This window comes from Thunnus maccoyii, chromosome 14 (genome assembly GCF_910596095.1).
Source record: "Thunnus maccoyii chromosome 14, fThuMac1.1, whole genome shotgun sequence".
NCBI lineage: Eukaryota > Metazoa > Chordata > Actinopteri > Scombriformes > Scombridae > Thunnus > Thunnus maccoyii.
The window spans coordinates 20,997,865-21,025,365 of NC_056546.1; the positions used below are offsets into that span (position 1 = coordinate 20,997,865).

The 27,501-nt window shown below is 41.1% G+C and overlaps 1 protein-coding gene across 6 annotated transcripts in view; it reads right to left on the minus strand.

Annotated features, from left to right (window-relative positions):
- Nucleotides 1-14,468: 14,468 nt before the first annotated feature.
- macrod2 (mono-ADP ribosylhydrolase 2) overlaps nt 14,469-27,501 on the minus strand; it is a 423,644-nt gene continuing 410,611 nt past the window's right edge. For 5 of the 6 annotated variants that reach the window (XM_042432917.1, XM_042432916.1, XM_042432915.1 and 2 more), the window contains 3 exons: nt 18,603-18,641; nt 17,978-18,049; nt 14,469-15,851 (listed from right to left, as the gene is read on the minus strand). In XM_042432917.1, the coding sequence (XP_042288851.1) occupies nt 15,829-15,851; nt 17,978-18,049; nt 18,603-18,641 (134 nt within the window). In that variant the 3' untranslated portion in view covers nt 14,469-15,828. The remainder of the gene's footprint in view (nt 15,852-17,977; nt 18,050-18,602; nt 18,642-27,501) is intronic. The other variant, XM_042432918.1, reaches the window with a different exon arrangement.

Consider the following 27,501-nt stretch of genomic DNA (forward strand, 5'->3'; position numbering starts at 1 on the left):
ATCACTGCTTATGGAACAGAAATAGTGCTGGCTCACCTGATGCAAGTGAGACCAAAGAATACTTTGGACACCTTGAGAATCACTGAAGAGCAGAGAGGAATCTTGTGAACATATCTGACTGTCCAGCATGTCATTGCCCTCTCAGGTGTCCGCCACGCGTGAAAATTACAGTAGAATAGAACAGGAAGGATGTTTACACCCAGTAAATCCCACTTGACAGGATACTGTAGGGATGTCTGTTCCTGCTCTCTTCCTCAGTGTCACAAAGCCATACTCAACTCCAACAAAAGCAATTTTCTCTAGGTCACGCACACACTCCGAGTTTCTCAATAACCTTCTGATTCCCTTCATAACTTGACAAGCTATGTCCACTTTTGCGAAGTTTTCATATATCCATGCTGGTTCACAAAGTTCTGGGTTCCATTTTTCATTCGCGTGCTACGAGATGCCTGTTCCGCTTAAAGCAAAAAGAAGGGAAAACAAAGAGTATTCGCTCATTATTCCCTGTATCTTTAGCCTATCCTCAGGACCTTAACCCAGATGGGGACTATTTCCATGTAATTGGTGCTGATGTTGCTCCTGTTGCCATTTAGTATTTTGATATGGCCCCACTTTCCGTGCGAAAGGAACAGGGTGCAAAGTGTCCCTCACTACAGGCGGCAAATTACTCCTCAGAACTCCACTAACACCCCTGTGCAGCGCAGAGCTGCTGTAAAGGCAAAACAATTTGTCCAACATGAATAGGCTCCCTGGAGACTGTCTTTAAGTGTTAAATGACCTGGGTGAACTCAATACTAATCCGCGCCTGGGAGTTTTTCAGGCTCGGATGGCTAGCACTTATACCCTCTGCGCAGCCATTTGAAGACTGTTTATGCAAATTCAAGGTGATCTGATTTTTCTCATGGCTTAGTTTACTGTCTCTCTCAGCCCCCTGGAGACTCCTGCAGTCACTCCAATCACTCTAACACCCCCCCATCCCCGCCTGTACAGTCGTCAGAAGTGGGCATGACTATATTGTAATACAGGTATTTTACATATAATTAAGCTTCATGAGTAATAGTTTAAATTTTGGGGGATTTATTGTCATTTATAAAATTCCAATGAAAATGTCAAACTGTTCAGCATCAGCTGCAGGATGTAGACAAAACAAACACCAAACCAGTGAGTGTTAAAGTTCAGTTAAAGCACTACTCTTAACAATGTATACTCTCTGAATGTGTGTTGATCTTCACACACACAGAAATTTAGGCCCCAGGCTATAAGAAAATATAAAGAAAACAACACTTTTTATTCTGGTTACAATATTAAACTTCTCTCTGTATATTGGATAACGTGTAGAATACTATTGTTAGTACAGTAGGGGGCAGCAGTGAGCCATGTGTTGTAGCTACATCAGGTTTGACTTCCTACCTTTCTCTTCTCCCTCTCTCTTTTCTCATAAACAGGATTGTGGTCTGCCCTCCAGACATCTGCTCGGTTGTAAAGGGAATGAATAAATAAAAACAAAGGCCTATGAATGACGCTCCAAGAATTTATGTTCCATGCAAACATATATTCTGCTTCAATATTATAATCCTTATTGGTACATTTATTGTTTGTGTCAGCGTTTATGTTTAAGCACATCCGTGTTGTTCTGTTATGTCTTTGTAAAATGAAAAGAGGACACGCGGGGAGGAAAGGAGAGGACTCAGGAGAGTTAGGCAAGTAAGGATGGAGTGAAGTTAGGAAAGAAAGTACTGCGTGACAGCCAGTCACTGTACAATACAGAGAACAGATCATTAATTAATGCTGCTGAGAGTGTGAAGTGAATCAATTCTCCCCCTGAGCACGACACGCACTAACACCCCCATCTAACAGGCATGGTGGGGGGTAGCTGGGGGGTTGGTGGTGATGGTGGTGGTGGTGGGGTAGTTGGATCACGCACTCCCCTTGTCAATTCACCTCCATTTTAATCACTTCTAATTGTTTCCAATGCTGTGCGGTAAATACCCGGCGGGTATGCAGTGTACTCCTACCCCCTGGTTCTCCTCATCAGGCCCCTTTCTGTCTTTCATGTTTTTTTTTTTTTTTGTTTTTTGGCCGATTCATTCCCTCCCTCAGTGAGTGCAGGATGCCTTGATTAAAGTAGTTGTTTCATAAGTGGCTTTTTGTTATGCTTCTGTTTTTGTGTGTTCACTGAGCCTGTGTTATCTGTACACATGGAGGAGTGTGTGTGCTCCTGTCAGGGGGTGACAGCTGGCTCTCTCTGCCCCCTGTCACAAAGAGGCTGTGACTGCTGGAGTGTGACCAGCTTCTAGCCCGCCTGCCCGCCTTACACCCCTCCCTTCACCCCCCCCCCCCCCCCCCCCCCCGCATCCTGGCCTACCCTGCTACTTTGCTTGTGGCCCTCTCTCTCTTTAGATCCACACTGCATATGGGTCTGGTCAGCCTTGGAAACCTGCTCAGCCCAATTAGAAGCAGCCGCCAGCTGGGCTTCCCCTCCATTCTTCTATCCCTCTTCTCTGGCCCTGCCACGTCCCCCTGTTCTCCTCCAGCAGCTTCACGCTCCAGCATCCCACAATCAGAGCCTCTCTCACGCCCATAATCATGCCAAAGCTGATGGGCACGCTGTCCCTGGCGTGTGGATGGAAGCAGCGATTTGTGACTCTTCTCCTCTCTGCGGACGCCATTGCACGCACATCCATGCTATTGCATCTGCACATACCAAGACAGAAAGACGCACATATGCATGCTGTGGCAAAGGGTCCACAGTATCCCCCGCCAGATGCTTTGTTTTGTCTCTGGCCCCACCAGCTGGTTTGGACCAAATGGCTGGAGAAAAGTGTATGTTATTAAGTTCATATCTCAGGGGCTGAACTGTAGTGGTGACAGCTTCGTTTAACTCTCACCCCTCAAAGCACATTCTGTCTTTATAGACAAGAAGATGGGAGGAATTTGTTATCATTCAAAATGTCTGGAGCAATCAGGGCTCGCCGGTAGCTGTGGATAAGAGTATTCACTTTTTCAATATGTATTTTTTGTTGTATTATTGAAATACTGCTGCATTCTGGCTTCATATCCAGTCACTTAGCATTCACCATCACTCATGGCAATATGATAGGGAAAAGTCTCTCAGTAAATACTGACAGCTGAGTCATTTCATGAGTCTGAGAGATTCTTTTCACTGAGAGATTAGTTATTTGAAGTGATCATTATTATTATTATTTTATTTTTCTCTTTAATGGCTTTTTATTTAAGGTCAACCTGCTTCACCTGTAGTTGAGGGGCTTGCAGAGACATATGGTTTTATATAATGCCAATAGAGAATCACTGATGACAATTTCCATACCATATGAAAAAGCACTCTCTGACTGACAAATAAAATGTCAAACCTCGCTCTAGAAGTTTGACTATATGTCATTACCGCTGAAACTAAACTGAATTATTGGCTCTCAGAAAGAGAAACAGGCCAAGGTTGTGACAGATATCATTGTATTGTAGCTTAAATAATTACACATAAGCTTGGTCATGTCAGAGAGGTCATGCACTCTATTCACACACACACCCATATGAGTTTCTCTCATGTCAGCATATTACTTTTATACCACAGTAGTTGTTGCAGTTTATTGTTCCACTCAACTGTATCAGAAAAAGTTTTGATGTTCACTGTTGTACTATCAGGCATCCTGAACTATAAGGGCTTTGTAAAGCTCACTACTTCAAATGGTTTCACTTTTTTTTGACTTGGCTGCTTCTCTGCTGTCTCTCCTCATATTCCTCTTTGTGGTCATCAATCACTGATGTAGGCCAGATTGCACATGAAGTGGCTGGATCCCATTTTGAGGTGTGACAGGGGCCTATTTTGTGCTGGTGGCAGTGATGGCTGCGTGTCAGAGCTCGTGACAGGATGCTCTCCGCCCCGTCTCCTGAGGTTTGAGAGTTTGAGGGGCCACCAGCCCCTTTTGTCCTCCCTTTGTAGATGGTCTCCGACATGGCTTGTTTTTGGCAGAGGCAAAGGCAGTAATTGATTTCTCTCTCCTCTGCCGATTCTGCCCGTGGCTCCCAGGCGCTGGCTGCATCTCTCCTCAGAGAAACAGATGAATAAAAAGACAGAGCGTGAAGTTTATAGCCAACAGTCACAGCGCTGACAGATGGTCAAACCTCACGTTATCAGGGCCTGATAGAAGTCCGGAATGTGGTGGTTAGCTTCTGAATTGGCTTCTGAAAGGATCGGTCATATATATTAGAGCATAGAGTATTGAGCCATGAAAAGCTGGAGAGATGGGAGATATTGAGGCGCACAGACGCTGAAGGTGAGAAGAACCTAAGCTTAGATCTGACAGGCTACATTAATAGATGGTGAACTGATAGATGCACAATGAAATGATGGGATGAATAACTGATTCAGCCCCAGAAACTGAATTTTCATTCCTTTTGCTACAGCCAGAGAAAAATGGATTATTGCTTGTTGATTGACCAATCTAATTATAAGCTCAACAAAAGAATATTAAGTCTTTTTTTTCCCTTTTCCCTCCATAATATCAAAAGAATCAACAGAGCATTCATCATAATTGTGACCTTGTGTCTTCCTGTCAGCAAGACTGACTTAATCAATTGCAGAAGTTGTCAGCTGTGACAAGAGGCGTTTAGCCTGGAGACAAGAGAGACGGGTGGCATGGACTGTCTGCAGACGCTCTAGCCTCTCTCCATTAATGTCAGTGTCTGTTCCAATCCAGACAGCTTGCCTCAGACATGCTCCAAAACTTTGTCAGCCAAGTTTGTTTAATTTCTGCTCTTTTTTTTTCTCCCTGCACAGAGGAATAAATGAGCCAATTAACAGTGAATAAGAAAATCTCTCAGTATATTGCAGTTTGAGGTGTTTTGTGAGTTGCATCTCGCAGGGAAGCTGTGGCGTTCTGTGACAGGGAAGCTTAAAAAGTGGTGTTTGGTGTAATTTTAATCATCTCTATCAGCTCGTTTGTATTGTTAGCACCTCACCACCAGGCTCAGGCAATTTGACAATGATGCTAAATGAATCATATATTTATTAATGGAGCTCATACTGCTATGAGAATGAATCAACACTAATGTTATGGATTCCTACTTACTGTCAAAGCCAACCAGAGTGAACATTTTCTGGTTTAATGAGTTGTGAGGAATATTCTGTGAGCTATTCAGCTTAATGAGGATGAAGGGTATAAGGAGGACAAAGTAAAAGGACTGATGACAGTCAAACAAGGAGAGGGACACTGACAAGTCTCCTTACACGTTGTCCTTTACCCTACACCAGCGCTACACTGGCTTGCAGGTATGATTAGTGTGCCTATCTGTAACCATCCACACTTCATCTCTGAATGATTGGTTGCGAAATGGCACATTTAAATTGCCTGCTGTGTTGAAGTGATTTTCCTGCCTACCTTGATGCCTATTTTGTTATGGAAATTCATGATACATTAACATAACCAGCAGGAGTTCGGAATAGAAAATAATGAATCCTGGTGGGAAGGAGCAGCGCTCTCCACCCTTATCTGTGAATTAATAAATACACATACAGTATGTATCTATGGTTCACACCGTGTGCACTCTAACATTATGCTTACCACACTAGATGGCTGCTCCTCATTGTTAACTGAAGGCTGTCCTCAGTGAGAAATGAATGCAATGGCACATATGTAATTGAGAAAGGTGGTTTGTGGGCAGATGCTTCTGAAACGAGCATGTCACCTTAACCACCTAATGGTCTCATATCCCTATTTTGCCTTTCGCAACGGGAGGACCAGCATATTTTAAGTAAAAAGACCACCAACCAGCAGCTACCATTACCGGGATCAGTTGGAGGAGTCATAACTACACTGTAGCTCACCTGTGAAATGCTTGTAGTGCATTGTAATGCATCGCAACAGTGTTTGCCTTTTTATCTTACGCTCTAAAATGTTTTATCATTAAATCAACTCATAACCTAACCTTTTGTACATTTCCTCAGCAAATGGGCCGAGCTAAATTGGACACAGAGGTTGCGACGGCCCATTCACTTTTCTGTGTTCAATAGCTAAACTCTGATTCTGAATGCAAACAGGGCCTCACTTACTACAGCCTGTTGCTACGGCAACAGATCTCAGAAACACTGGAGGACCCCAAAGGCTCCGTCAGTGCTGACAGGCAGGATGCCGAAATGCAAAAGCAATCAAGCTTATCTGTTTTCTTGTGATGTGATCTCAAATTTGTTGGGGAAAATAATCAACTTAATGTAATTCTTCACAGCGTTGTCAACAATCAAACAACAATAAAAAAAAGTAAACCTACCCGTAGATTATATGTGACAGACAGAAATCTCTGCAGATTTTTCACTTTTTAAGTTTGTGGCAACTTTTTTGGCAGCAGTGATCAGCGACGGTGGCCAAGAAGTTGCCCGGAGTGGTTAGGTTAATCACACGGGGAGAGGCTGCTGCCAGGACTCATTTGAATAGCTCTTAAGACAGTGACTCATTCTGTTGATTAGTGCTGTGAGTTTGCATATCAGCAGCAAAACACATCAAATCAACACAATAAACACACATAATTAGTGATATTTTTTAAAAAACTTTTTTTGGACAAACTATTTCAATGTAACACAGCCACTCTGCTGTGCATTACAGGGTGTTTAGGAATCATTACATCAGATTAATGCTGTATATAAAATACACGGATGTTTCTGTAAACACCAATTTAATCAAAAATACTGCAGGCTCAATTTCATGGAGCTCAGGAAAATATAAGCCATTCCTGGAAGGTTCCTGGCAAATTGTGCAGGTTTGTCAACTATATGATCCATTAAAATCCCATTTTTAAACTTGTGACAGATGAGAAACGCTAAGTGGAACACAGTGTTGCCAACATGATGGCATTAAATTCTCATGATGCCTGAGGTTCCTCTTTATCAAAGACTAGAGGTCACAATTATATTAATTAAATACACAAATAATTACAAAGATGAATTAACTTTCAATTGAATAAGTGAAATAAATTAAGAAATTGAATGAATAATTAAGTAAATCTCTCCCTAACTTAAACTAAAACGTAGGCAATTGAATAAATAAATAAGCAATTGAATATATACCCAATAAATCCGTATCCACGGAAATAAATAAATATCTGTTTATTATTTTAAAATTTCATCCCAATTTTAATGAATTCCCAGTATCTATTTGCAGACTGGCTTTTCATTTTCTTTTCTTTTTCTCCATCAAATGCCTCTTTTATTTCATGGAGTGTTAATTTCAGGATGACTCTTGCTTGTCAATCAACCTCTGGGGGACGGGATCAACAATTATGATTGTTGCTCTGTTGCTCAGCAGAGATTCGAACAAAAGCTATCGAGTCAGTCAGTCAGAAACCGAGTGAGAAACACTTTATCTCAGTGTCAATCTGAAATAAATGAATGCACACTGTGAAAATTTAACTTAAACTCAGCACAGATTTGGTATCTATAATGGAACCCAGTGTTGAACTGCCTCTGTGAATTATGTAACTGCAGTATCATTTATTTAGATTCTACTTTTATGATATGTTTATTCTGCAGGAAGGAAGGTCAAACTCCTCCTCAGGCTCAGAAGAGAGCAAATAGCTCAATTGAATACTAGTCGTACTTGAAACTTCTTTTCCCCTAAAGATGGGCAAATGCTGAGCAGATGTGCTGACAGTAGTCAGGTTGTTTTGTCTGATTGTTATAGAAAAGTCATCTGGACTCACCCTCTAAGATTACATCTCCTATCAAGGAGAGAAGCCTGTAACAAGGAATAATGATGGTTTCATATTTTACTTCCAGCTCTGCCATCACACACAGGTGAAGCTGATGCCAGAGTGGATGAGGATGAGGTGTTATTGCTGCCCTTTGACAGGTATGAGCTTGTGAAAGTACTGCACATGCAAATATCAGTGTGTTAAGAGGCAGAGATGAGTAGCGAAGTCGACAGAGTCCTTTCAGAGGGTCCTCTGTCTGTGATAATAGAACAAATTATATGAAAATTCACTCTAGCTCTCATTCACTTTCTCTGACACTGTGTGGCTGATGTGTTGATCTTTCCAGCTCAGGCAGATTCACCTTTAAACTCTCCAATGTCCAGACAATTAGTAAGAGTACCCTAACCCCTAACAGTTTATGATGTTTATATAACTGCATGGTGAGCATAGACAAGCAGCAGAGCAGGGAGGACGCTGGATGGCTGCAGTGAGCACTTGCACAGGGATAGACAAGTGTTTGATATAAAGGTGCAAGATTGTCAACTTGTCGATTGTTATACTTGGCCTGCTTATCAAATGAGTTTCAGCAGCTTGTGCTTACAATGCTGTCCACAATATTTCTGGTCCACTACTTTTTGTCACCACCAGCTTGTATGAACTGCAGTGATTGTCAGTCCTTGTCATTAAGACACAGAGTTAAGTAAGAGCAGGTGTCTGTTATAACATCTTAATTTACTCATATCAAAAAGTTCAAATGATGCCTGTCAGTTCTGCTCTGCATATCTCATTTGCACACCAAGAAGCATTTTTGACTTAAAATTTCAAGTCAAAAGGGTGTTTTTGAAGTACATTTTGTAATTTTTAAAATATTTTAAAAACTCACTGCAATTCTTGTCACAGCATTAACACTATTAGCTCATTATTAAACTGATGTGGTTAATGTGTTTTGGTTAGCTATAACACATGGACGTCCATGGCTGACACTGCGATGCGAGACAAAACTGAACCTGCTTAGAGAGAAGAAGAAGCTTCATCACAGGAGTGCAAACGGAGGTATTAGAGAGCAGTTTGTCTCTTTGATAACTAATTAATAAACTTGTTAATGAACATGTTCTCAAGTGGTAACTTACCAAAACTGTTGGCATGTCTTTCAACAACATATCATCATGTTGAGAGAAACACTGCAGACTCCCAGTAGGGAAAGTGTACTGTTCAGGCTTTAATTGTAAGTTTGTAAAACACAATTAAACATAATTTGACAGCTAATTGGGATCTAGTTAAAATAGCAGCAATTTAAAATGTTGATTAAAAATGTTGATAAAACAAATATACTGTATATTCCATACTGAAATGACAACTATTTGCATATATAAAAAACATATCATTGTGTCATTTATTAACAACTAAACTGACTTTTGAAATATTGGGAAACTGAAAAACAAGACTGACCCCAGCTCCCCTACTGCTCTGTTAGTTTTCTATCCTGTAAGTATTTGTTGTTAAGTGCATTCACAGCAGCTGGCTGGAGTGAAAAGCAGCACGGCTCCAGGAGGAGAAACCCCCCTACGCCTCCCCTCAGCTCGACATGTAACTTCCTGATCTTTAAATGCAGTGTTGAATCATTCCCAGAATCCCTGGAAACTCAGAGAAAGGTGACATTTAGCTTAAATGAGTTAGAGGACATCAACATAACCATGCTGCTTACAAAGTTACAGCTAAATAAGCCTGATGCATTTATTAATGTCCAGTTTAATTACTGTGCATTTCAGAGCCATTGCTTTTCATTTCCTTTCATTACGCTTTCTGAGTGTTTTTTTTTTGCCTGTTGAAAAAAACCTTGTGGAAGAAAAAAAATTAATGACTTCTGAAGTAAATTCATTAATAAGGGGAACAACACGTTGAGTCACTCCTTTCCTTTATTGGTGCTCTATAAAGAGATGTTATCATTTAAATCTCTTGTTTCAATTTATTTCTGTAAAAAGGAAGCATATTGCACACAAACATTTTTTTTATTTAGATGTAATCCAAAATGAAGCTTGTTCACTAACATAAAAGCTTTGACCTATCGGATAATGAGGACAGTTCTGAGCTAATGATGCCAATTTAACCGAGGATTATCAACAGATATTGTTAATGGGTCTTCAATTAAATTAAATACAGGACCTTATATTGGTCCCGGCTGCTCCTTATCAGTCATGCTTGTAAGCAGTTTAACCCGTAGAGTAGATAAATAACTTTACGGCTACACAGCCACTGCACACATATTTTGAATCAACAATGTTTTGTTTTGAGAACAGCAGTAAAATGAATTCAGGCGTGGATGTCACTCTTGTAGATTATCACTAAATTGTTATTCTAAGCAAGCTGGTCGGAAAAAAATCATCTCAGAAAACTCCAATGATTCCAGGGGCCAGATGCATAAAACTGTGTAGATTCATGACTAAAACTGTGCAGCACAAAGCCAGAAATGTACATACACATCCTTATTGTCAGATTTATAAAGCCGTGCATACGCATGGTTGTGTTTTACAAATCTCAGTCTATAGGTGCTTTCGGACCAGAGGAACTTTTTCATTGCTCTAAGAACTGTTGGAGGAACTATTCCCCTTTTATTGTGTCCGCACAGCAGGAACTGGGAATGATCGTAGTTCTTAGAACGCAGCTTTGAGGGAATTTTTACTACTACTTCAGGCTAAGTACTCCCCCAGCACAAGACGAACCTTGAGTGACGGTGTACAGTGATTGGTCCAGACATAAGTGTATGTTGATTGGTTGAACACATGAGCCAATGCAGCATTGGCAACTGCCATTTTTAAAAATGAAACCCACAACACACAACAAACACACAGCTCCGATCACGTCGTCCTCTATCTTGTTGTTGTTGTTGTTGTATCACACGCAGAAGTGACGTTGCTATACCAACCACTGGCCAGCTTATTTATTGATGGTGTGGGGAGGGGAACTACCCAGTGGATAGTTCCTCTCAGGGAGTCATCAGAACTGTTTGGTCCGAAAGTGCCTATTGTGGAACTGGGCACATGTGCACAAGCCTCATTTCCATTCCCACAATTATCCATAAATAGATGAAGACCCACCCTTAACCAGCTGTTTTCATATCAACATGCTGTCTGCTCCACCTGTCTGTACACCTGTCAATGAAACAAACAAGAAAGAAGACGTGAAGTTTCACAGATTGCACCAGTGAGGTTCTGCAACAGCAAAACAGCTGTCATTACACACAGCTGTGCAGTTCTTTATAGAGTCCATATCATTAATTCATCACATGGACCTGTAAACTATCATCAGCAGTGATATCTCAGAAATGAAATCAATGATTAGTTTGTAGTGCTCATATCTTAACTGACTTTACAAGGTGTGACACAACTAAGGATAAAATAAAGAGAATATTAACAGCAAACAACACTCCGGTGTAAACTAAAAGAATTATAAAAATTAATCACACAGAAATTATTAATCAGCATTACGTTTGTAAATATGTCTTTGATTGGCATTTTACAGATCTCTGTGTAAACGCAAAAAATCACACAATCAGTGCAGCTGATTATCAACCTAAACAAACAATGTTTTACTAAAAGATTGCATCTCTCACCTTATACTTCATCTCCACCTCATCACATCACCCTCAGATCGCTTTAGAAAAACATGTGTACTTGAAGTACGCACATTCTGTGCTTATAAATACTAGCCAGGGAATGGCATATGCATGGTTTTTGTGTACACGCATCATAATGGGCCCATGTCTTGTTAACCTTAAATTACTGCTCAGTGATTACAAAAGTAGGCTTTATAAAACTAAGAATACTGTGTGTTAGAGACACAATAGTTTCAGTCTGGCTTTATCTGTACAATAGCGACAATAATAGTGAGAATATGCCATATCACCTGAATAAGCACATTATCAAGTTGATAATTAAAGCAACAACAGAGAGCAGGGGAGAGATAAAAATTAGTTTATTTAATCCTCTTTCTCTTCAGTTCTCTTGTCATTAGGGGGCCATCAGCATGAGACAAACGTGCTCTTTCAGTCAGACAACAAATGTAATCTGCATAACCGTCTTGTGCTGGTGGAGTCTAATCGACGTATTCTCACTTGTTCAAAGCAAACTAGCAACGCGGCAAGTCAATTTCCTTTCAACATTTCAGTGGCTCTCCTTGCCTTTGAAGACAGGCATCCATAATGAATGGCGTCAATTTTCATCCCAATTAGAGTGTTTATCTCAGCTTAGTTCACCTATAGTGTTGCCTTTGCCTCTTGTGGGGGTGATGAATTTTCATGAAGGACAAACACTGTACTTCAGATAAAAAAACAGCTTATCTTGTGCTGGGATTTAAAGCTTTAGAGCTGGAATTATTTTTCTCCAATTTGTTTGCGCTGCGTTAACAGCCAGCGTGGCGCCGGGTCGCTGTAGTGTGGCGGGAAGGTGGGAGAAAGTGGGAGGAGTTAGCAGTGGGAGAGCAGTGGGGGAAGCTGAAAGAAGGAGAGAGAACATGTTAATGCATGTTTATATAAGAAGAGGTCCACCGTGCTTTCATCTGGAAAATGGAATAAACGGAGCACATCACATCATATCAGCTCACAGCACCTTGATAAGACCTGTCAAGATAGACGCTGACAAAAACATGGCTGCTACATAGGTCAATCAAAGCTACTACATGAATTCTCTATCATGTGCTCATGGTTTATTTTAATGTGTAGATACAGGTTAAGTGTCTGTGAGGTGTTTTGGCAGTGCTGATATGCAGTAAAAGATGAGAATGAACAATCTCAGCCTCACAATTCTAATGAAAGACTGAAAATCCAACATTTTTAGGCATAAACTAGGGCGGCAGCTTGTTTTTGTGGAATAGGCGGATTGTTATTTTAGCACTGAAGTGTTTTGTATGCTAAGGAGCCGGTGCGTAGCAGCAAGCCTGTGCGATGAAGCCGTTTCCCCTGACATTACCTACTGCTCAAGTCCAGGGAGCCCTCTGCTGTGACATGCAACATTTAAATGAAGTCATTAAAATTTAAACTGTCTCCGTTCCAGGGACAATCGCTCCTGACATCCCCTTGGCATGCGACAAGTTAATGGAACATAAACATGGTAGCTGCTAATGCGAGGTGAAACGTTTTTTTTCCATCAGCTTTTCACACCAACAGATGAGAAACCTGTTGTTAATCATTTTTCTGCTATTAATGTATATCATCCGATAACAATGGCTGAATATTGAAAGGCAAAAACCCGAGTCTGTATTGTTGTTTTTAACCCAATAATAAACAATTCTCTGAACAGGATAATGGTTAAAATACTATGTTCCTGTATCTGTGGTATAAAAACATGAGACATGTTTCTATGCCTTTGTTGGCATGCTTTTTGTTTATCTTGTCTGTGTTTGGCTGTATTTGCAGAGATCTAAATGGTTTTACTCCTGGATTGGCTCTGCAGAAGGCTCAGGAAAAAAGAAACTGACAGCATCTTTGAAGTTAAAGTGGAGACACTGATTGAACCAGGTTGGATCGAGTCTGTTCCAGTCTGTGCCAGTTGGTGTTGACAGTCTGGAAATAAAATCATACACTGACACTGACACTGTGACACAGACACTGGCCAGACATTTGATATGTGTTTCTGGCTGTGAAGTCTAAAAGAATCTGCGAATGTTGGTGGAAAAAGTTATTATATGCGGTTTGTCCAGTCTTTGTAGGTTTCATCAGGTCTGTCTCTATTTTTTATTTGGAGAATGATGAGACAAACCTGGTGGAAATTGGTGTTGGTCTGTTGTTTAACACTGGGGCACCAAAGTCAGGATTTTTCATGTACGTCACAGTGGTTATAATGACTAATACTTTAAGTCCTCTTCCACTTAAAAATGTGTTTTTGTTCCTGTTCCTTCAGTTGGATGTTTGAGCTTCACTGTGCAGAATGATGTATGTGCAGAGTTTGACACTAGAAGGCTGTTTTCACATTCATCTGCTGAAAGTGGAAAGTTTCTCTGTGCTCATTGAAAATCTGAGTTTAAGGTGTGTACCTATGAGCAGGATTTGTGACATCACAAATGGTTTGAAGCCAATTCTGGACCAGTAGCAATTTAAACAAATGCGATGTGGAAACTTGAAGTCTGCGGTGCACAAACACTGAGAATGGACTTTACAGTGGAGGCATCTAGGAGACATCTTGTGTCCAGCGGTTAAACATCTGAATTTATGTAATATTTGTGGGAAAACCACATTAGACACACATTATAATTATAACACTAGAGTGTTTTTACATGTCTAGGGATCTTTAAAATATGTAGTTTTATGACATGTGGGAGTTCCACCCATGAATTGTGAACTTTGGAATTGCATACTTCAGTGAACATTTATGAAAGATTTGAAAAATTACTAAGATAACATTTTCTTTTTATAGATACAGAGATTTTGCTCTGGAGAGCTGCTGAATCTTCGATAACAAACTCCTTGTGAGGTCTCTGGCCATTAGTGAGTTTCTCAGAGAGAGGGGGAGGGCTCTGGGGTGAGAGGGTCTGCCAGATATGTCTTCTCATTTGATACATGAGAGAGCCAAAGGGCCAGAGAGGCAGCATGCTGGAGATCACAGGACAGACTAATTGTTTCTGTCTACCCAGAGACAAACGACTGATCACTCTGTTACCGTTGTTCAATTTCATACGTATGAGCTGAGGAGGAAACCAACTGTACCAGCTGCAGTTGGAGTTAAATAAATATTAGCAACGATCATAAAGACACACAAGGTACACATAAAGCTGAGACATGGCTTCCACCTTAAACTTTATTAGTTGTTTCTGTTATAGTTTAGCAAAGCAAACATCAAAGTATGAAGGCATCATTTCATAGAACTGTAATTCATCTGATCTTTATTATGGCACCACTGAGAGTAATTCATGAATTATACCAACATTTAAAAGAAACCAAATTTTTTTTTTTTTTTTAAATCAACTGAGGAAAGAAAAAAACAAGAAACCATTTAACAACAGGTATTAGCCATTACATGATGTACTTAAAATTACAAATCATCTGCAAGCGTTACACAACCAAGAATTCATACTTGGACCACCTCCTTTAAGTCTGTGATTGTGATTTTTATAGTTTGATATGAAATAAGGCAGATTCCTTCGATACAATTAGACAATCTGGTAAGGAGACAAGCAAAAGCGAAGAGGACTGTAATTCCTGTTAATGTTGGTGAAGTTCAAAAGCAATTTTCTGGCATGCACTGGGAACGGCAAAGAAAAAGAGGCGTGGGCGGGGGCGGGGGGGTAGAGGGGGGGGAGAATAACTAATCGATTTGTTAAAAGACACTCACATCCTCTTTAGTGTGCGTGGGCGTTGATGAACAGTTTCCTGGTAAAACATGTTAAGCTGCAGTTACAGCGGTGGCGGAGATCAGACACTATCAGTGATGTTCATAGATGAAAGGCGTGGGAGTGGTTAACATCGCCTCAGAGACCTTGGTCTGAATCAAGGTATTGGCTGATTTGACTAAACAAGGGAGCTAGAGCTTGCAGTAGTGTGTGAGGAGACATGGCAGGTGTCTGTGTGTTGCACTCCAAAGAGGCTTACAAATGCAGGGATGTGTTGTCAGGTGTTCTGCTGTTGAATGTCATCATGACTGTGGTGGTGGTGGTATTTGAGTTGTAAGAAACAAAAAGATGGGTTGATGTTAAGCATCACCCAACCTGGAGTGTCAACATGTAGGAGCTGTGGCGGTTGTCCTCTGACAGCTTCACCATGCTCTCACAGTGGGTACAGATCAAATAAAGAGACTTGAACCTGATTTATCTCGTCGCACGCAGCTGGCAAAATGATGTATGACTCTAACACACAGTGAGGTATGGCTCATCTTTTCTGGTTGATATGTTCAAGTCCTATAGTAAGGTTTTGTACATACATACATATACATACATACATACATACTTCAGGAATGAAGGATTTCTTAACAAATAGAGGAAAAGGCTAAATAAAGTTGGGAATGTGAGCATCTTGTGAGTTACTGGTTGTCCTGGGCCAGTGTCAGAGCCCATACTGCCATGGGACAGTCTGACACCAGTGAAGTTGGCCTTCGCACAGTTTGCTGGCTGTCAGATGAGGTTGATTGTCCTTCCCTCAGCTGGTCATTCTTTCTTTTCAACAGTGTCTGGACAGAAAACAAATTTAAAGTCTGAATTTAGATTTTGCATTCACATTTAATATTCAATACAGTGTCTTCAATATTACTGTGTGATGCTGGACTTCATGTTTTATATCAGAGATGCAGAAAAGCAGCAGAAGAGGCGACTGTGAAACTAAGATTGGACACTTTCATTGAGAACAGTCTCTGCTAGGCTGAAATGATCATTGCACCGCACAAAATGGAAGAAAAAATCTAGAGCTGAAACAATTAGTCCGTTGTATGCATTAGTCTATCAACTGAAAATTAATAGGCAGCTTATTCATAATTGTTTAATGGTTTGAGACAGAAATGCCAAATATTCTTTAGTTACAGCTTCTCAGTCATGAGGAGTTACTGCTTTTCTTTGCCTTATCTGATAGTAAACTGAATAATAATTATTAATTACAGACCTAGAAGATGATCTTGCTATTCTTAGAGCCTTACTAGTAGTAAAGGTAAAATGTAGTTTATCCTAAAGTTGGCTTTAGAAGAAAGACCATGAGGTCATTAAAATCAAATGTTTTTTCCCCCCATTGAAAGCATGAATATGCTATAGATCAGAGGATAAGCTGTATTGTATGCAATAGAGTACAAGTGGACATTTTTTGTGTGAATAATTTACTGCAAATTTAATCAAAAGCCGGTAATTGCTTTTGTAGGATAGTCATGGATATGGACCAAAAAGATAAAGAGGAACATTTGACTTGATATTCCCACTAGACCAGAGGTCATGAGGTCACCCAAAATCATTAGATGTCTCCCTCTGGGGACCTGAAATATCTATACCAGATTTAATGGCAATCCGATCAGTTGTCTTTAAGATATCTTACTCTGGACCATAATACTGTTCAGACTATGAATGATGCAGCACCTCTTAGTAAATATCTAACAATAAACAAAAGCATCAAGCATCAATCTGTAAAAGCCAATAAAGAGCAATGACACTGATCATCACTCAAAGTTTTATCCAACTTCGATCTGTGATGTCCATGAAACAGTGTGTGACAGACAGAAGGAGAAACAGTCACTTGGACACTGAAGCTGATACATTGTCTCTGTGCTGTTTTCACTGTGAGGGATCACATGAATCCTCAGTAGAGATAAAATAACCCAGCAGCTTTGTTCAGAAAACAGCGCAGTCTGTTGTGATTGACCAGTGTCATCTGTTTTGATACTGTACTCTAATTTTAACTGCACACTATGTGCTACGCAGCTCCCTTATACGCCATCCCACCCTGATCCACACGGTTGTTCGACAACAAGCTTTTTTTTTCTCTGGTGCTGTGTCTGGCATTGTTTGAGCTGTCTCCTTTCTGCACCAACCCGTTTGTCTCTGCCAAGTTATTTCATATGCTGCTAGTCTGTCCTATTTATTCAACCCCGACAATCTGTTCACAACAGTTGCTTAATGATTTTTTTTCTACCTGGGAACTGTTCGATGCCTAAATCTGAATCCCATTCTTTGGCTCAACAACTATTTAGAGCCACACACAGTACAAATGCAGAAATTCACAGCACTCTCTACAGATGTCTAGATTCAAATTACATGCCGTCTTATTACCCCCGAATCTCAATGGAGACCTGAGAATAACAACAGTGTGGTATCCTTATCAAATATGATTTATTGGCATGATTATTGCCCCTATAGTCCGTGTTGGCTGCATGTTAAAATAATATGCATTGCACACTTGATTTATTAAATGTCTGAAAGTTGAGTTTGCGGGTAATTCATCACACTCAATCTCCAAAGACGTGCTGACACGTTTATACCAAAATATCAGGGTCATAGCTGTGGACCTGAAATGGGAAGAGAGGATTTACAAATGCATTTGGCCCTGGAGGAGCACGTACAAACTGCCTGGCTGACGCCTACCCCTACAGAGACAAGGAGATGGAGACAGACGGGGAGGAGTTGATGGGGTTTGCAGGAGGAAAAAAAAAAAAAAAGAAGAAACTGAGACAAGGAGGGTGAAGCTGGGTAACACTCGGCTGCACAGCGCTGAGGCTTCTCGGGATGAAGTGAATTTTAATTCAGCAGCTGTGGCCACTAATAAGAATCCGCTTATAAATAGAGACGTGAGCAAGTGTGAGTGCTTCCTCCGCGCCCTTACCTTTGGACTGAATGCTGTCAGTTAAAACTGAGTCAGGTTCCTCTGAGATCTCGACATGATCTTTTATCTCCTCTAGACATGAGAAGCGGAATGAAAAGAGAAGAATAGAGAGGGGAAGAGGGAAAATATGAAAGCCAATGATAAACAAGCAATATGTTGCCCTTCATTCTCTGCAGGCAAGCACCAATTTACCTAAACAATCTCTCAGTCAAGTTGTTTATAGGTACATTGTTGCTAACAGGAACTTTGTGACATCAGTACTGGACTGGATGTGAGCAACTCAGAGTCTAATAACAGTGTTTTTTGTTTTCAATCTCAACAAGAATCTACATTACAGCTCTGACTCTGACTCTGATGCTGGCTGGAACTGCTTACCACTGAAATTTCAGTGCATCCAACATATAATCACAGCACTAATTCGTTCTGTGATAATTTATGATTGTAGGCAGGTATGTTGACAGAAATATCCACCCGCAAGTAGCAGAAGCAGAAAAGCAGGAAATAGAGGAAGGGATGTGGGCAGCAGACAGCAGGGAGGTTTCTGTTAAGTGGCAGGATTTCTGTGATGCGTCACAGCACCGATAGGGGGTAGCTCAGTGGGTAAAAAAAAAGAATATTTACTCACCTCCATTGCTGGTGCCAGTCTTGTCAATCTCAGAGACATCTGTAATGTGGAGACACATAGATATTGACATGTTAGTCTTGATAAAAGGTTAAAGTATCAGTATATCATTTGTGCGGGAATATTAAGCCTTTTTTAAAGTCTACTAGTTGTTAATCAAAATACTTTTTTGCTCAAAAAAGTAGATCCTCAAACTAGTCCAAGAATTTAAGAGTGACCTCATACTCTTGGCCTCACATTTACATCATACAGATTGTACTCAACAGTCTCTCATGCCTGGAAATTCAGCACTTTCCTAAAGAGTTCTACTTTGAAAAAGAACAAAACAAATGCGAGAAGGGAGCGAGATGCATGCAAAATTAATTACAGACTGCCATCCCTGTAAGGCAGCCCGAGACCCCCTCCCCGCATCCTTCTCTCCCCCCCTCTGTCCCCCCTTCTATCCCCCCTGTTACCTCTGTAGTCACACAACTCCTTCTTCCTCACTCCCTGAGCAAACCTTGCCACTTCCTCCCTTTGCAACAACAATCAACCAAACAAAGCATGCCATAAAAATAGCCGTTCTCCCCAGGCAGTCTGGCGATGATGTAAACAAATACAACTGCTTAGGCCTGATAGAAGAGAATGTGTAGAATTCAAAGTGTTCTGTATGTTTACAGCAACAAGTCTGCAGTCAAGGTCATTTAATCTCTTATAGAAACGCAGGTTCCTTGGTTGTAATTGAAGATTTAGATATATGTGCCAGGTTGCAGAGTAAGTAGACAGCTTAAGCGTTCCATACTTCTTTTTCTTCTCTGGCAACCTGGACCAGTAGTGCTGCCCCCTACGGAGAACATACGATATAAAGGTTTTCCGACATAAAACTGATTTAATCTGATGCAACAATTTAGACTGAGGTTTCTCTTCCCTGACAGAGTAACGGTTCCCAAGGACCGATAAAAAGCAGGAAAGGATGAGGCAACAACAATCTCACCCTCATCTTTTTCTTCGTGTTCTGAGGCATGGAACCACCCAGGGAGTAAAAATAACATTATCAGCAATCAGCAATAATAGCATGATACACCCCAAGTTAATTGCTGAGATTTTAGGAATGTGACATCATTGCTAAAACAAAGAGTTAGATGGACCAAGAAATACAAGAACTGTCATCAATCACAGCAGTTGTACATCATTTTTCTGGGATGTGGGATTACTACCAGCATTTTGCAGGTACTCACATTGGGTTTTACCTCCAAATGAAAACCTGTGTAGATCATCTGTCTTACTTTTTGGCGTGTTGATAAACTCTGTGAACCTTGTGTTTCTTGCCCGTCTGTTGTAGCACTGTATTCCCAGATCTCAGCAATTATTTTGGTGAGTATAATGCTATTATAACCAATAGAAATAAAGGCCAAAACCATGAAAATCAAGACCAAGTGGTGATTATCTGGATTATCGTCTTCTGCTTTGTTATAAATTAATCAAAGAATAGATTCAAATCTTCAGTGTAATGGAATAAATTAACAGGAAATGTGCACACAGACATTGTACCACATATGTACGGAAGGAGCAGGCATATGGCGTCAATCGTGATGCAATAAATTATGCATAGTACACATGAAATTATATTCCATGCATTAACACTTCTTCACAGAATTGCGTTAAGGATATCAAGGATGATGTTGGAACATGTGTTGGAACAGAGTCTCCATCATAGCCAACCTAGCATAGCAATAGCCTCGCTCTCTAATTTGACTCTTGTGTGCTGACAGCAGAGGGGCTATCATTTAGGGGAGGATGTGAGTGTGCTGTGGTAAACACATAAACAAGATGGGGGGGAAGGAGAGAAAAATGGCCCTCTGTCAAGGTTCTGTTGAAGGAGAGGCACACAGGGCTGATAAGGAAAAGAGGAGAAAAACAGTAGACCGAACTGACTCCCTCAGCAGGAAACTAGACAGCTTACACCAGTGGTTCTTGAAGCCGGGACCAAAGACCCTGAGGGGTCCTTGACAATGTCTCCTGCTCTCCATTTTGTTTTGTAAATTACCAGTACGCACAGTAACTGAATTTGTGTATGGGTTATCGTGGGGGGTTTACAGAGAAAGGGCATAAAATATTTTGGGGATCTCACCATAACAACACCAATATGTGCATGAAATTGTGATTGCTAATGAAGGGTCTGATCTGCATTTTTCACACATATGAACTACAATCTGTTCATCATTTCATCATCTGTTCTGACATCTTGCTATATCAGTGAAGGTTCCACAAGACTGATTTACCAGTGAACGGAGGTCACCACAAGAGCCCAGAAACATTTCAAATTTGTCACTTGAGCCTTTCACAAGTTCAGTGAAAAACATGGAGAGAAAAAACCATCACCAGCTCAAAAGGGAGGATGTGAAAATTTGTGTGCGTGTGTGTGTGTGTGTGTGTGTGTGTGTGTGCTCACATTTGCACACACAAGGGAAGGGAGAGGAAGGAAGAGAATTGGGCATAAGTCACCCTCGTATGCAGACAAGCAGAAAATTACATCCCCCCACCTTCCATTCATTTATTAGACAAGAGGTAGTTAGCGTTTTGTTGGTCAGCATTAGTTGTACTGCACCACAATATTCAACCATGATAGACAATGTGTTTAAACTGGACAGCAATGGCGAGTGCATATTTTAAAATTTCCTATACATGAATTAGATATTTGACCAGCTGCAGCTATTAGGATACGTTTTCTCATTATTTTACATCATCCTCGAAATGCATTTGTCACGATCAGCAGTGGTTCTGCTTCCACACCACTTTTAATGTTCTTGTCATTCCAGCTCAGTCAGCCCACAGGGGAGACAGTCCCTGTGGGTCACCCACATGGCAGTATGGGAACCGTCTCTGCTTAATGTTCCAGACAGGAGCCTTGGGCAGAACAGGAGGTTCCTTTTGTCCCACAGCCACAGGACATCTCACTGTCTTTTATTCAACTCCTCTTTCTTGTGCAGTGGTAGAATAAAAATCGATGAGGAGGTGTGGAGGTGTAGAAGTGTCTTTGCCCTACAGTGTCAGTCCCCCAGGAGAATTTCTTCTGTTTATTTGATCCCCAAAGCGTGGTTTGGTGAGTCGGTCTGCTGTGTCTGCTGTGTCTGAACAGGTGCTGGAGCTTTGATCCCAGCCAGCTCACACAGGTGTCCAGCTGCTCCCAGTCAAACAATGGACATGACCCATCACAATCTCAGTGTAGGAGCTTCTGCAACCTATGAAAACCCTTTCATGTACAATAGTTGCTCAGTATCTTCTTCTAAAAGCATACTAAAGGACTGGATTAAATATATCACAAATGAAAAACATTTACTGACTGAATCTCTTTCATGGATTGCACAAAGTATTTCTATATTGTTTGAGTTGGTAAAATATCTGGGAGAGGTCTTCTGGTTTCTGCAGCTTTTATGAAGCAGACAGAGGGCTGCTGCTTGCTCAATAGCACTTCATCTTGAGAGAGTAAGATAGGAAAATGTCAAGGTCAATACCAGTATCCAATGAGAAGCTCCATTCCTTTCAGTGGATGAGAGCAGAATTGATTTCAGAACGCAAACTTGGTGGTCTGTGAGGGACTCAGGCCTGGTCTGCACTGGGCCATGTATATTAAACAAAAATCCAAGAGCCCCTCATTGAACTTTACATGGACTAATAGCTTTGGGCCTGATATGCCTACTGCAAAGATAATTAAAGACATCTCCCTGCTCAAGCAAAACAAGAGCGGGTGGACCTCAACAAGTGCCTGACCAAAAGAACTAATGAGCTGGTAAATGTGGAAAGCAGCCCATTTTCATATGTTAATGTTAAGTTTGTAGTGCAGGCTTGTGGAAATAGCTTAGCTGCATGAGCTGCCACACTCAAAACAGGAAAAAAAGGATTTTGTGCGGAAGGGGGGTCAGCATTTGATAGCCGGAATTTTCTTTGCTATGAGATGGAACACTGTTGGACAATCTGAGCCAATTAAAGAGCACTGAGCTGTGACCTGCAGGCTAGGGAGAAGAAAACAAGCCTGCTTGGTAAACACTTGACCGCCCCTCTCTACTGCTATCCTCCTGAAAAGCCAAGAGTCTTCATTAATATTCCGCCTTTCTTCTCCCTAAGAAAAGGCTGAGGGGTTGTGGACACTAAGTAGCATTGTGCTCCCCTGTGGGTTTGGGTAACCTTGCAGTGGTGGCTGTGGTGGGGCAGCTCCAAGTTGGGTCAGGGTCCTCTAAACAGACTGAAAAGGCCCAAGCTCATTACACAGGCTTGGGCCATGCTTGACAAGATGAGAAAACACAAAGTACTCTGAATGACTGAAAAGAGAACAGGACACCATCTGCTTTGGGGTTAAGCTACAACACAGAAAAAGAGAAGATGATTAGAAGGCAGCAGAGAGAGAGATGGCGAGAGAAAAGAGAAGGCGCAGTTGACAACATATGTTGCAAAAAAAATGAAGGAAAAATGACCACTGGCGACCCTTTGATAACACACAGCGTTGAAAGAAACAGAAAAGTCAGTAAAAATGTGGTCTCCACTGGCTATGTCTCTCACTCTTGATCTCTCTTTTTAGTCTTTTTCTATCCTCACTGCGTCCAGCGTAGTCTGAGACAGTCACAGCGGTCTGTCACGAGACAAAAAAGGAAATAAAAAGAGAGAGAGAGCGAGAACACGGAGATACACAGAGATGAAAGGAGTAAGTGAATAACTGATTAAGTGAAGAAGTGAGAGAGGGAGACAACACAAAAATAGACATGGAAGGGAAAAATGCAAAAGAGGCCTCCCCCTGTGCGACCTACATACCTGCTAAACCTGCTGTCAGGGTTGGCCTGCTCCTCTCTCATCACTTGGTGAATTACTTTACATAATCTTTAGACTCTCCCTGCACTGTTTAGTGGGCCTGCAGCAGGAAGCCGCCTGCTTCTGTCTTCAATACCTATTGTGGTTTACTATATCAAGGCACAGGCAGACAATCTTGCAGGGAACTGGTTAATTTGACACAAAGGCGATGTGGTGAACCCCTGCGATACATTAAAATGGGGACACATCATAGTTGAGGAATGTATAGAAGCAGCATGCTTATAGAGGAGGAGCCTGAATGTTTGCGTGTCACAGAGGACACGGCTCAGGCCAGTTGACTGATTTGCAGTTATGAAGTGATTCCTCTTCTGGACAGCTCAACGTTTTCCGCAGGAGATCATGGATCGGACTGGTCAATATAATCAAAGCGCTCGTCTAGACTGAAGTAAAAGTCAGGAGCCCTCGCAGAGCAGCTGTCTATCACTGAAAGGTCAGCAAGAGAGCAGCTTGATTGGTAAGCTTCAGTAGAGGAACTAAGTATGTGTGTCAGCAGAGCATAGAGGGACTGACAGAAGTATAAATAAAGACGGAGAGAATGTTGCATCAGATTATTGTGACACTCATTACATATGCTGCATTATTTCACTTCACCTCCGGTCGCTGTTTTTGTTCTGCACAGTATTTTCTGTGATTACTTATTATTGCTATGTTTCATTTAATAACCATAGCATATTATCATACAGTGAATTATATCATATCGTATCACACTGTGTCATACCCTGAGTGAATTTAGACTGAGAGACAGGGGTCAGTATGAGAAATACACTGTGGCATTTAAAATCCAAAGGGTTTAAGACTTTAAATCCCAACTGTCGTGTCTGTGTCCCAAAGACCATTGTTGTCAGTCAGTGTCTCAGTTGGGTTTACTTCTGTCTTTAACGAAAGTAGAGCTACCATCAAATCTTCCTCACTGCCTCCAGGAGACAGGCAACTCATACAGAGATCACTCATCACTCAGTGCTGTGTGTGTGTGTGTGTGTCTGACAGAAACTAAAATGTGTTCAAGACTTTTCACAAACACACATTTGTTGCATCTCTGCTGGCTGACAAATTCTCATTCTGCTCAGAGTTTATTCATTTGCCGTTTTTTGTGAACCAAACAGAGGGGTGGAGACAGGATAAGAGAAGCTGATCAAAAGAGAAGCCTCAAAGGAAAACAGAAAAAAGCGTGTCCATCGTAGCCTATTAGACGAGGCCCCCTCTCTTTGAAGCGGGCTTCTGGTCCAGAGGTGACCAACATAATGGACATCGTGCACATTGTTAGCCTATTCTACATCTCCAGCTAAATGACCAGTGTACTATGTTTCTCATCAACAAGAAGACAAAATGATGGAGGGCGATGCCATGCTGAAGAATGAAGGTGAAAAAACCAAATTCGATCACAATCACATTTGAAGTCATCAGGAAACAAGGTTTGATTTGATATCCAGTCCGCTAAAATTAACAAAGCAAGTCAAAACAAGGAGTCAAATGGAGTTTAAAAACGAGGAGCGAAGCCAAATGGAATTCAGTGATAAAAGCTGCATTAATACGAGTAAAGATAAGACTGCGGGTAGTCTCCTTACAGCGCTCACACACAATGCCTCAGCAGGGCTGTGAATGGTGTAGCTGCTGTTCCTGGACTTTCACAGTCAGTGCAAAAAGCTATAAAACACAAGCAAAGCCTAATGTCTTCAGCCAGTGGCAGCTTGTTCCCTGAGGAGTCACTCAGTGTTACAGTATACAATGTTATGCCAAAAGTTAATTGTGTGCTGACAACTCTAAGCCACAGGAAAGACCACATTGCTCTCCAGATTTAGATTTACATCACCAGTGTCCCATTATTCACGAAACACTAAGACAAAGGGGCACAAAACAACCACTTAAGCAAAGCTTTAATTTCTTTTTGCTGTTGTAGATGAAGGAATATAAATGCAAAGTGCACTTCAGCTACAACAAATTCTGAGAGGAATATAACGACAACTTCTGGGATAAATTATTCAAGCTGCTAAAAAGAGAGGAAGAGAAAAGCTCTTTTGATTTGCAATGGATTACTAAGAAATTTCAGTCTTTGCACTTGATGCTTTAACATAAAAGAGCGACCACACAGGGTCACTGTGCTCTGATAGTTTTGTGTATACCTTCACATTGCCCATGGCAAGTCTGCTGGATTTCAAATGAGTCATTTGTGTCGGCTTGTTGTTCCGTTACACTCAAGCTGTAACACTAGGGAAGTAAAATACATAGAAATCAATAACGTCCCCCAAATAACACTGGCAAACGAGAGTAAAACCAATTCTCATGACAGTTGTTAAAAGGGGATTCGTTGCGCCTCCGTTTTTGATGCATTTTTTATTGTTTGGATCTTACAAGGGAGAGACGTGGGTACAAGATGTGCATGTGGTTTTTGGGCACCATATGGCACTTGTGGATACAGCTGGGCTTTCTGCTCAGAGCTCCACGAACAGTTAGCTGTGAGCTGCTGTGGCAGAATCACAGCGCTAAATAAAGCAGTCGCAGTCATCGATACTTAACGCAGCTTGGCCACCAGGGGAAAAACATGGAGATGGAAAGCTGGGACAATATAGTAACCATAAACAAGTGAAAATGTCTGGATAATAAGAATGAAATGGAGTCTACTTGAGTTGCTGTGATGTTTTTTTTTTTAACAACACAACAGGTCTATGGAGAGAAAAGGAAATCAAGGGAGAGATGAGCAGTGGTAATGTCAGCTCCAGCAGCCTCTGGGCTGATGTAATGGTGCCTTGTATCTCTGCTGTGTTGAGACTGAGATTGTTGTGATGGCCTGCTGTGTCTGTCTGTCTCTCCATCCTCTCCCCTGCAGGGTCCCTCCTGCCTGGTTTTAGTATGCCATTACAGTCTGTCCCTTACTTGCCCAGCTGGCCTGCACCCAGCCACACTCAGGTAGAGGCCATTTCTCCATAGTGTTCTCTCATTCATAGTCTGGGAGCTGCTTTCAACCCACAGTCAGCCTCCAGCAGAGGCCAACTTTATCAAAGGCATAAAAACATTGATATACTGAAGATTCAGATCGCAAGGTTGTGGTTATATTCAGGTGTATATGAGGAGAGCAGGAAGAGCAGAATTTTAAAAACAGCAATGTTTTTTGGCCGCATTAAAAAAAAGGCTGTGTCCATAACAGGCATTAAACTGACTGGCAGCATAGAAGGAAACACTATCACACAACAGTCTAGCACACCACAAACCTTGTATACAGGTTTGTGTCAGTGCACTGTATAAGATGCAAATGCTTTACTTGCTCCAAGTTTGATTGGAAAGAAGGATGAGCCGCTGTGTACTCAGTGGCATTGAATCTGTGCATCCATTAAATCTTACCTTTGGAGCTAAGACAATAGCTATCGACTCCTGTAGGAGAATCACGCTGCATGAAGGAAAAACAATTTCTGTTCACAACTCAGATTTATTTATTCCTAGCTTTAGGCAAAGACAGTCTTATTTTAATTTATGGGTGTTCCACGAGCTTACTGAAGCGGCTGCCCACTCTCACAAGTCACCAGAACAAGGCTTGCTGGATAGATATTTCAAACACAATAACAATATAGCCTCCATTTCCATTTTAAAGTATGTTATGAATATTTATAAGGAGAGGACGCCTGAATTCTGATTCAATTTGGTGAGCCTTTATAACATTCCAAATATCAGACTGAGAATATCATTGCCTGTGCTGGGAGATATCTAATACATATAATTCATATGGTGGAGCATGCTGCCTTATTTAAAATACAAAATCTTCCCTCTGCCTAGCACCTAACACATCTCTACTCCACATGGATATTCCAGAGCGATAGATAAAATCCCCAGAATATAATATTTGTTGTATGTATTGTCTGGGTGTTATGGCTCTTTGGTTACTTATATTGTCTGGAAAAATTGAAGGTCTTTCTACTGTTGTCCTTTTGTAGAGCTATGAACAACAAGACTACATGCTTTAACATTTCTATTTACATGAACTGATAAGACGTCAGCGAAGAGCTGTGCCCTACATCTCTATAATATAAGCAAATATTTTATTAGAAATGGTTACATTAACAAGTTATAA